Source organism: Metopolophium dirhodum, chromosome 1 (genome assembly GCF_019925205.1).
Source record: "Metopolophium dirhodum isolate CAU chromosome 1, ASM1992520v1, whole genome shotgun sequence".
Lineage (NCBI taxonomy): Eukaryota > Metazoa > Arthropoda > Insecta > Hemiptera > Aphididae > Metopolophium > Metopolophium dirhodum.
In genome coordinates this window covers 134,622,089-134,634,223 of record NC_083560.1, presented here as the reverse complement: position 1 = coordinate 134,634,223, position 12,135 = coordinate 134,622,089, and the positions used below count along the sequence as shown (strand labels likewise).

Below are 12,135 nucleotides of genomic sequence, written 5' to 3'. Positions count from 1 at the left end.
TTCTAAAAATATTTTATAATTTATTTATATTACAATTAGTAATACGGTTACAAAAAACATTACCAAAAAAAAAAATTATAGTATTATACAATAATAATATAAAAAGAAATAAATACTATGAAAACCAAAAAAATGCTCATAAGTAAAACAGATCTAAATTTTAATATACAAATAAACCATACACGATTACAACAAGTTCAAGAATTCTGCTATCTTGGAAGCATTGTAACTTCTAATAATAAATCGATATCAAAAAGAGAATAGATTTAGAAAAGCAAGCTTTCTACAACTTGAGAATCAACTTCTCACCAATAAACACCTGAGCATTGCCATACGGAAAATGTTGTTACATTTGTTTGGAATATGCTGACATATGGCAGTAAAACATGAACAATGAACAAGAAAGACAGAAGAAAACTGGAAGCAACAATATGTGAACGTGGAGGAAAATGACAAAGACATCATCCAAAATTATAGACAAGAAAAGCAATGTTAAAAGTTGTAGGAGAAAAAAAACAGCTGATGAAGATGATTGAATCAAGGACAGTTAAATTAATTGGACTTATCATCCGACACGACTTTATGACCAACAACTTGAACATCTTTGAAGAAATCAAGTGTACGCCACACTCTTAAATCAAAACAGAGGAGTGGCTGCAACGACAAGGCATTGCCTTTAATAATTGATGATGATAATTATTATTATTGTTCATTGTTATTAATGCATTTATTTTTTATTAAAAAATGTATTTTATAAGATATATTTTGTATTTATTCTATTGCTATTATATAGGTTTATTTGATGTATTTTTTGTATTAATTATTGTAATTTAAATATTATATTTTTGTAAAGGGCTCCGCCCATTAATAAATAATAAATAAATTATGTTACTAGCTGAATATTTATAATTTATTTTTCTATTAGTAATACTAGTACTTACCTTTGCATATTATATTGTATAATAATTATTATAATTTTATTTCATCTAATAATAAGCTGTTATGCACTTCTAAGTTAATAACGACTACCACTTAAAACAGTGTTTATTGTATAAATAGCTTAAAATTAACCTAGATATTTTAAAAACTGTATTGTGTATAGTAAATAAAAAAATATAGTGGCAAAAATTTTCAAATACCTACAGATAAATGTTTTCAAATAACAAATTACTTTAAATATCTAAAATATTTATTTTTTATAAATAAATATCCAATTTTGTTGAACTTGAGATTGTTTTTAAAAAAAACAAATTGTTATATGTATTTCCTGTTGTGTGTTTTTTTTAATTTTTAATTCCTATAGTTTAAAGTTATGATAAATGTTTATTTTTTTAATTTTTAAGCTCTAACCAATCATAAACATTTTTATCAACATTTATATGGAAAAACTCAAATAAAAAATCGAAAACTAAAAATTTCTTTATAGCTTAGAATTAGAATAAATATTTTGAAAAATACATTGTGTTTAAAAAATTATAATTTAAGTAATAGGAAAATGTTTCAAATGTCTATGATTCATATTTTAGTATGAGAAAAAAATTGTTTAAAACTGTGTAGTAAGAGAAACTTATGAGGAACCTTGCATTAAATAAAAATATAATTGGTTTTGTCAAAAATAGGTATTGATAAAGAATTTGCATCATAGATGTGTGCAGAGTTCTTAATCAGCTGTATCACAAATTATTAACCGTTATAACACCATTTATTTAAAGGAACATACATTTTTAGCATATCAATTGAATACATAATTTATTAAATGACAAGTGCAAAAAGATCTAGAAATTACTGACATTTTACCAAACATAATCTAAATACCAAAAAATAATAAACGAGCAGTTTTTCAAGATAATTAAATAATTAAATCTAAGTTTACTGATACATCATAAATACTATACATAAATGGTTATTTAAAAGACAAAATTTCTAAAACATATTTTAGTATCTTAATTGCATAGAAAGTATGGTTAAAAATATCAGGAATATTAATTTAGCAAATATTTTGAGACGATATAACAAACATTTTATTTCATGAAAAACGTAGAACCTACATTTGATTTTTTATTAAGAGAATGTCGGCGCACTATTTGTTTTCTCTCTTTGACCCACGCGCAACATAGACAAAATTCATTTGCGCAGAATCGTTTTTTCTATGTTTTTAAGTTATCTTAGAGTAAAATCACTCATTACAAAAAAAATAGAGAATAATATTTTTGAGGATATAAAATATTGATTTCTCTAAGTATTGTTTCAAAACGATTTAAACATAATTTAAATTTACAAATTTTTTTTGTTTATTTTGAAATTCAAAGTCAAATAACAATAAAATATAAAGCCGATATGTCATTCCCAAAATATTATTCTCTATCTTTTTTGTAATGAGTGATTTTACTCTAAGATAACTTAAAAACATAGAAAAAACGATTCTGCGCAAATGCGTTTTGTCTATGTTGCGCGTGGGTCAGAGAGAGAAAAAAAATAGTCCGCTGACATCCTCTTAATAATATTTCGATAAAATCAGTATGTTTATAAACATTTTTGTTTTTTTTTTAAATACATAGATATTTAAGAGGAGGTTAAAATAATTTTAATCAAAACAATGGAGTAATTATATATACAAATAATAACAACTACAATTAATATTCTAAGAAGCAAGCTGCTTAAAAATAAATTTAAGGTAAATAATATGACAATTACTGTATTAGCCACATACCGTTCACCAAAAACTAATATGAACATTTTTTTATCTGAACTAAATAACCTGATGACATCAGGGACCACTCACAAAAACTATGCATAATTTGGGGATATAAATATTAACATATTAGCAAGGCAAATTAGCTAAAAAAATACTGTGACAGGCTATCTAAACGAATTATGTGTTAAACTTTAATGAAATATTTCAATGATACTAAATCATTCTACAAAAAAAAACAATTCTGAGCAAGAAAGGTCTATGAGAATATAGATAAATACTAAATAGATAATAGTTTATGATATTATTGCTATTAATGTAAGTTATTTTGCTATTAGTAATATAGTAGGTTAAATTATTTTTTTCATTTAAAAATGTGATCTATGTGACTATTTTATTAAAATATAATAATTTACTAATAAGTATCAAGTACCCACGAATAAAATTTTTAAATGAGAACAAAAATATAATTAAAATTGTGATTTATTGTTAAAATATCAAATTATGTCCAAATTTGAAATTAAAGTGTGAACAAAACTTTGTTTATATAGCTTTTAGATACATTGTTACCAAACAATGAATTATTCATGCGAAATCTTGATTTAAATTATCCTTAGATACACCAATGTTTTATAACTTATGAGATGTCTCGTATTATATTTTCTAATCTTAGATAAAAAAAAAAAATTTTATGAATTTCTAACTATAAAATAATTTACGAATTTTACGATTTTGATGAATTCAGACTAAACTCAGTTAGTATACGTATCAGCTCTTATTATGTAGTATATAATTGTATTAAAATGTGATTGAATTATGCTGAAATAAATAAATTAAATAAACAAATATATGGATAAATATTTATAATTTTTTACTTAAAAATTAGCATTCATAGTTATTAGGGCTCTGTACATTTTTTTAGCAATAAAGGATCCATGAACTAAAAGATAACTGTTAATATACTTAATAGTATAATAATTTATACCTAATTATTATAGGTAATAGGTTCTCTTATACTATAATTTATAAGAATATATATAAAACCTCAATGTATAATGTAGGTACATACCAACAATTATTAGTAGTAAATATTTGAATGTATGTTGTATTGAATAGATATTGGTAAAACAAAAATTTTTTTAACTTGTATAATTGAGTGGCACCCTAATATATATAACATATAATAAATCCATAGTATTTTAAATAGAATAACTCAGAAACTTTTCATTCAAATTTAAATTACAATAAGTCAACATTTTCAAAAAAATCATCTGATCCACAATTTGCAATGTTGGTTAACAATTAGTTCTCATTTGAAAAACCAAAGTTGGTATAACCACAGGATACCCTTTAAGTGTTTTGAAAAATCTATGTATTTGAAAATATTGTCTTTAACTACACTTCAAAATTCCAATAAACAGAATTTGAATATTTGCATAATTTAAACATAAAAATGGGGAGAGCATTCTTACAAAATTACCCTGTAAATACTACTACCAGATGATTCTTTTAACAAACAACACTCTTTATTTCAAAAATGTAAATTTTTTTGAAAATATTTATTTACATTGTTACAACTTAATTTTTTTGTTTTTTTATTTGTGAAAAAAGGTACTTGTACCCTGATTTAAATATACTATGATTATATTTCTATAATATGATTTATAACACTATTATTAGAAAAAAAAATTTAATAGAACACGTCTTTATTGACAAAAATAATTTTTTAATATTTTCAAAGTTAATTATTAACAGTAGGTAATTTGCGCACTGTATGTTAGTAGATAATTAAATAACATATTATTAAGTGGCCTCGCTACAGTTATTATTTCAGGGGCAATACACAAATTTTACAAAAACATACATTTGTTTTTACAAAATTAAAGTTAGTTAACATTGTCTAATTTTGACTTTAAAAAATATTTGAATTCAGCAGAAAGTTGTCTGTAGATCGTACGAAAATTTGATTCGAAAAAGTTCATATTTTTAAGTTTTCAATTACAGTTTACAATAATATAAAATTTAGTTTTTAAAAAGTGCTTTGTAGGATCTATAGACAATTTTCTGGCGGGTTCAAATTTTTTTCCGAACCTAAATCAGACAACGTTAACTAACTTTAATTTTGTCAATACTTTAGGTCTTTTCAGCCAAAATTGACAGCAGTAGCGAGGTCCCTTAAAAGAAGTACTGATTTATACAAACGATTCCATATACTTGCCATTTAATGCCATATTTAATACTTCAAGGAAGTTGCCTTGAGAGGCATGTGATAAATAAGCTTCTGGTATTGAACTAATTGAAACACCAGAATCATGAAGTAATTTATGATGATAGTTTAAAATATCTATTTTGTATGTATAATAAAGACGTCGAAGAAGCATTAATGATGCTGCGGCCCAATCTTCATAACGTTCATTTTGAATTACTACCCTAATAAAAGTAATGGTGCAATATGAGAATAATATTTAATGTATAAAACAAATAAAAAATGAAAAATATTAAATTATAATATTTATTTTACTCAGTATATCAATGGCGACAATGCAAAAGGGCATAAGCGACATTTTCAAAATTATTCAAGAGAGCCAAAAAACTATTTTTTAACAATAATTACATTTTGTAGATTATATTTTTAATTTAAAAAAATATGATAAGAATAAAAAAGATGAGTTATACTCTATTTAAGACAATTGTTCTTCGATTTTTTTAGATAAACATTAGTATTAGTTAGAATTGGCTATTATTATATAATTTTGTGCTTATGCCCCATTCATTTCCTTACCTATAAATTTAGTACTAGTATTTTGGCGCTTATGTCGTATTAATTTTCTTCTTATTGTGTGAATATTCACACGCAAAACTAATAATTATTATAAAACATAAATAGTCAATCATAGTTAATTTTCATTGATAATAATATTATAATTTATAGTCATAAATCATAAATAAATTACATGTTATTTTAATAGAAACGTAGATAAATATTCTCTTTGGAATAAAAATGTTAATAACTTCATACGATATTGCATTTTTAAGATTAAGATTATTTATCGTCAACCGGACAGATAACAGAAAATGGTTTTTTATATAAAATCTTTTATTAACTATAATAATGATGTTGTCGCTTAGGCCCCATAAAGTAAAATCCTATGGCGCTTATGCTAACATTTAAAACTAAATGTCGTTTATTCCCTATTTATACACATACCTGTTAATTAATATAAAATATTTTGGCGCTTATGTCTAAATCTACATTTTTGTTTTATATAGTAAATAATAATCGTATCGATAAATGAGTAAAAGCAATCGATACAGAATGACATCGCTTATGCCCTAATTACAAAAAGTTGATTTCATAAAAAGTGTCGCTTATGCCCTTTTGCATTGTCGCCATCGATATGGGATGAATAAAAAGTCTTAAATAAATATTCAACTAAATATTTAAAATTTTAAAATCATTTAAACATTTTAAACCTAAAGAAATTATGCAAACATACAGCTGAGTTTAAAACAATTGCTATAAAAATACTATATATTTTATTTTTATGTGCGGTACATATAGTAAACTATGAAATATATTTGGCCCAGTTATTACTTTGAATTTAACATGCCTATTCTATATAAAATATACACTCTTAATAATACTTAATAGTGATTATATTACACACAAAGTAGTTTCAAATTTCAATAAAATTAATAGTAAATTACCTATAATATGTTTATTAGTTATATTATAAATCTCTATATTTAAATAAAATTATTATTTTGTGTTTAATGTTTAAATTATATAAAAAAAAAAGTATTATAATAAACTTACCAAATTTTTCATCCTACAAAAAAATCTACCCTAGACTCTAGCCTACATATCCTGTTCCTAAATACGCCAATGTGATAATTCTAAAATGTTTTATTAAAATATTAGATGCTTATTTTAACATTTATTTTACAGCTAATTTTACATTTAATTTACCTGTAAAAATCTTCATAAAAACGATTCTTGTAATCAACTTGAAGACATTCTCTCATAGCTTCAGGGAATTCTTCTAATTTATTAGCTTTGTAAAAAACTCGGGAGAATACAACTAGTGTTACTTCATGATTACTGCCAAAATACTATTAATAAACATTTAGAAGAATAATTACTACTAATTAGTACACTTTACATAAATAGTTTATATACATTCTAAATTACATAACACATAACAATTCACCACATGATTTGAAGTAATCCATAAATAAAATATAGAAATCAATGTTTAGTTTACAAACTTACCCGCCATTTTTCAAATAAATCATATAGAAAACCATCTACAGATTTTTCAAAATAAGTATCCCCTAAAAAGTTGAATTCCCACATTTCAGAAGTCATTTGAAGAAATATATATACCATGCTTGTAGCAGATCTAAAAATTATCTAAGCAAATAGAAATTCAATAAATATAAATATATAATTTAAGTCAACACAACTGTCACATTAATTATAGGATTAGAATTAGGGCCTGGAACACAAATGTTAACAACTTTTATTAACTTTGTATATACTAAAACACAAATACTCAATATTCATAATAAGTTTATTAGTTGACCGTTATAAATTAATCAGTGAAATTATTTTCCTTTCCTTTTTTTAAGGGGTATGCATACCAACCTTTCTAAGGAGTTCAATTTTCTATTTGTGTGCATGTGGGTTGTACAAATGTGTGCGTAGTAAGTGATGAATAGTGAGAGTAACTGTGTATAAAATAAATAGCAAAGTGCACTGCACACACATGTCAGTAACGCAGCATTTTAAACACTAATTACAAATGTGAATTTTAGTAAAACATTGAAACTTAGTATCCAAAAAAGTATCTAATAATATACCTTACTAAGTGACATTACAGAATGAACATCTATTACACAAACTGAAGAGAAGAAGTTTATCTAGGTTTGTATAACAGTTGATTTTTGATATTTTATTATCAATGTCCAATAGTTAACTCTAAGACTTATGATATTTTACTTTTTAAATTTGAATTATTGAGTTTAGTAATTAAAATATCAAAAATTGAATTTTATACAGACATAGAATAACTTCTCTTCTACAACATTGATAATAGGTGTATTTACTCTCAAACCGATCAATAAACCATATTATTGAAAATACTAGAATACATTTTAATAGAATTTTTTAATACTATTCATACCACTTAAGTTAATTTTTAAAAAAAAAATTTTAATTAAAAATCAAATAAACAACTATGTAATTTTTTTTTTATAAATAAAAGCATTGTATTTGGCTTAAAAAAAATAAATACAAAGTACTTAAATTTGCTGGTATTACAATTAATTACCTTAGTGTTATGGCTGATAACTCCACAGGAAACAATATTTCCTTGGGTCCACATTTGATAAACTTGAACACGCGTATATCCACCACAAAATTCCATTTTTTTGTTATTGTATACACAAGTATCAATCATTGAATTTCTTAAGCGCCACATTTCAGATCGTCCAAGATATTGGTCTCTGAATGTCAATTCAACAGAATCTAATATGACAGATTCTGGACTCACAATATTTACTGTAACATCACTATATGCATGCAATTGAAATAAGTTAGCAACACTATGTTCAATACTAATTGTATCTGAAATTTTTTTTCAATATATTAGTTACATATAATTAGTTATAAATAGTAACATATAATTTTAACCCGTCATTGGTATCGTGATTAGCTCCACGCTCACCTTGTTACTATTTTGATTACCACTTGTTTATATATTATTTCATTTCTCTGAAGATATTCAAACAGTCCATCGACATGTTTTCAAATAAACTTTTTTTAAATATAATAATTTTACAAATATTTCTTAAAAACTTTTTAACAATGTCATCAATATATAACATAAGGTAAGTGATGCGTTCATCCAATAATATAATCTCGGGCCTAGATGAATAATATTTTGTTCATAAAAAAATAAATAGGTAAAAGGAAAAAATAAATTAATATTTGAAATGTATTTTGAAAAAATCTTATAATAATGTGGTTTTTAATTTTTATTGCTTAAAATTGCTATAGTATATACAAATGGTAAAAAAATAATAAATATAAACAAGCTGAAGCTGGTTTCAATGTTCTATGTTTATTGTATAATAAATAATAATGAAAAAAAATTAGGTGAATGCATGCTCACTCAATACCAATGGTGGTATGCTACACAGTAATCCCAACAATGGGTTAAATAGGAAGTAAATATTACTAGAAAATATAATTATTAATTCATCTGTTGAATCTCACCATAGTTGCAACTTGGTGTCTCAAATGTTGTGCCACTATGTAATGTTTTATAAGAAATAATTTATATCACATCAAAAAGAAGGAAACCTAATTTTAGTACAATGAAAACACAATAGTTGAATAAAGTGTAGTTTTAAAAGAAGATATTTAAATTTAAATTATGACTTGATTATAAAGTTAATTTGATTAGCTTTCAATTAAAAATATAATTATTCACAAACCTCAAGTTACAAGTAACCTAATATACTATTAACATTTTTTCTCCCTATTTTATTTGAAAATATAGTCCTCTTATAAAAACTTTTAAATACAATTAAGTAAAGATATTTTTCAGCACATAGGTTAGCCAAACCTTTTATTTAATTTATATAATTAATACTATAAAATTGCTTTTTAGATATGTTAGTGTACACATGGGCAGATTGGAGAGAGATTTCGGTCCAGAAAAATACATAAGTACTGGCCTACTTACTTATTTACCTAATATTTAATTTTAGCCAACATGTATTATTATTATTTTAACATAATTACAATATGTTTTACATGTTTGGGAAGATTTGCTTTATTAAAACTGTATTAAAATTTAATATACATCAAAATAGACTTTTTTTTTTGAACACCTAATGTCACTACACATTTAAAATTGTCTTGGATTTTTTACCTAAACAACACAGTAAAAATGAATAATTTTAATTGGGTATGTTACAATTTTTGTATTTAATAATAATGTGCTTTTAGACTTTAGTTACCTAATAGTTTCATCATTACCTATTTTGTATAGAACATCTTTTTCTATCACCGTGAGCATAACATTTTCTAGTTTACTCTCACTTAATACATTTACTACATTATAGTTTACTTTAGTGAAATCTATATATCTATAATTGTGCTTCATAAATACATGTTGGTATCTTGTATGGTACTATCAGTAGTCTACATATTATTCAGATACATTGATATACAGTACGGTACTTATATAAAACCAAATAGTGAATTTTCTTTATTATAAACAATTTTTCATTAAAATAATGTAATTTCAAAAGATATTTAAAAGAACTAAATAGCCAACTAATTAAGCCAATAGCTATTTCAGCTTTGGTAACCACTAGAAGAAATAATTTTATCACATAAAATGGATAGTTCATCATAATTTTATTTATATAAATTACTATTTTATAATAGTTATTAGGAGAACCAACTTATAAGCAAAAAACCCAAAATCCCAGAGACCCTGTCTACCCCAAATGTACTTATGTATGTGAACTGTTGAAATTGTCTATAACTATCATGTATGAATTAGAAACTTGTAAAACAATAGTTACCTTTACTTTGTAAATCATCTTTAAATGCCATAATTTGTAGCAACAATTTGTTTTGTTCAGAGTCTGAATGATAAACCTCTACAATATCACCTATAACTGCTTTCGGAAAGTCTTTAATATTAACAATAAGTTCTGAACCTAAATTTGTTATATTAAAAAAAAAGACTGTAATATCCATAAATTAGCAATATTTAAACATTACAATATGTACTATACTCACTACTGAAAGCCTTTTGATGGACAGTTAATTTGTAAGTCTTCATCATGGTGACGGCCGATAGGTATTCAAATATTTAATTGTGAATCGTTTAGTTTTACCTAATAATATCTATTACTTAACAGTTTACTGGCAAATTGTATACATTCAAAAAATGTGAGTTAATTGTTAACCACCATATTCTTACTAATGTTATTATCTACATTGTTAACGAAAATTTAATTGACTGGTAGTCAACAAGTTTTAATCAAAAATTTAAAATAAATACTAAAATATGATACAAAAAAAATATTATCTATACATTATCTATACACTTTAAACTGTTATCAAACACAACTATTATTCTCTTAAAAAGTCAGAGCCCAACGATAATGCAGAGGATATTCACGCGCGCATAACATTTGGAACGTTTTGAAACGTTGCGTAACGATACCTCCATTAAGGGAGTAGGTATAATTTTATCATAGACCTATAAACTAATGGACTGCGCATAGAGAGAGAGGTCAGGCGTACGATATAGAGTAAAAGAGAAAAGAGAACGTGGGGGAAATACAGTATTAGTTTCCATAGACGTATGATTACCCCTTTATGTTCTCTTCGTTCTTTCTTCTTTCTTTCTCTTATATGATTCCCGTGCACAGGCGGAGTGGAATGCCCTGTCCATTAGTTTATAGGTGATAGGTCTATGAATATTATATTGATAGGTAGCTACTATTGATACAAAAATATAAAACAGCCTTTCACATTTAAGCATCTCTGTCATACAAAAATGATGTATTATTTACATTATAAATAGACGTATTACGTATAATGCACAACTGTAGTGATGGATCATATTATGGTAAAATACCATTACCTATGTGAATATGTAATAGGTACAAGACGTGTACAATTAGTGTATTAATAACTAATATGCACAAATACATTAAGTTGAATCTAGGAAAAAAAAGTACCGAAATAAAATCCCCGGAAAAAAGCCACGTCATAGGAAAAAAATCCCTTTACAAACAAAACACTAAACAAAAAAATAGCCAACAAACGCTAAACATGCAATGATTATACCTACTCTAATTTTAGATTCTGAGTGGAGCGAGGAATGTTATGGTTTTACAATGATGTTTATTTCTTTTTTATTCTGTAAACACTTTTTCTCCCTCTAAACTTGCTCAAAAGTATCAAGTATAGCATTTTTTCTGAAAGGTAATGTTCTTGAGCTGGTACTTTAGAGAGGTCATTTTTCGATTTTCGAAACGCTACGCGAAATAAAAGCGGTTAAAGGAGAAAAACGTACGATTTCATGAATTTATAGTATTAAATAATTACGGATGACATTTTCTACCAGAAATATTGCTTCAAATGAAAAATGACGAGATATGTTTGTTATATTTTGGATTTTGTTCCTTACGGTTTAAAGTTCAGAAAATGTTCGCCATTTTTTAGCTATTTATAGACATTTTAATTTTGGGTCCAAATTTGAACATCAAAATAACTAAAAAAAAAAACTGTGTTCTTATATTTTTTTTTTGTTACAGAATCACATACAGGCATTGTACGCCGCTGTATTTTTTTTACTAACTAAAATATAAGAATCGGTTATAACTTTTTGTACACTAAAAAAATATCA

The 12,135-nt window shown here is 24.8% G+C and overlaps 1 protein-coding gene across 5 annotated transcripts in view; it reads right to left on the bottom strand.

The window, feature by feature from the left end:
• LOC132934549 (GATOR complex protein Iml1) overlaps positions 1-10,786 on the bottom strand; it is a 35,283-nt gene extending 24,497 nt beyond the window's left edge. The window contains exons 1-6 of one of the 5 annotated variants that reach the window (XM_061000873.1): positions 10,515-10,786; positions 10,295-10,432; positions 8,026-8,321; positions 6,966-7,106; positions 6,663-6,805; positions 4,911-5,122 (exon numbers count right to left, since the gene is read on the bottom strand). In XM_061000873.1, the coding sequence (XP_060856856.1) occupies positions 4,911-5,122; positions 6,663-6,805; positions 6,966-7,106; positions 8,026-8,321; positions 10,295-10,432; positions 10,515-10,560 (976 nt within the window). In that variant the 5' untranslated portion in view covers positions 10,561-10,786. Of the gene's footprint in view, positions 1-4,910; positions 5,123-6,662; positions 6,806-6,965; positions 7,107-8,025; positions 8,322-10,294; positions 10,433-10,514 lie in introns of those variants that run through there. The other 4 variants (XM_061000869.1, XM_061000870.1, XM_061000871.1 and 1 more) reach the window with 4 other exon arrangements.
• Positions 10,787-12,135: the final 1,349 nt, after the last annotated feature.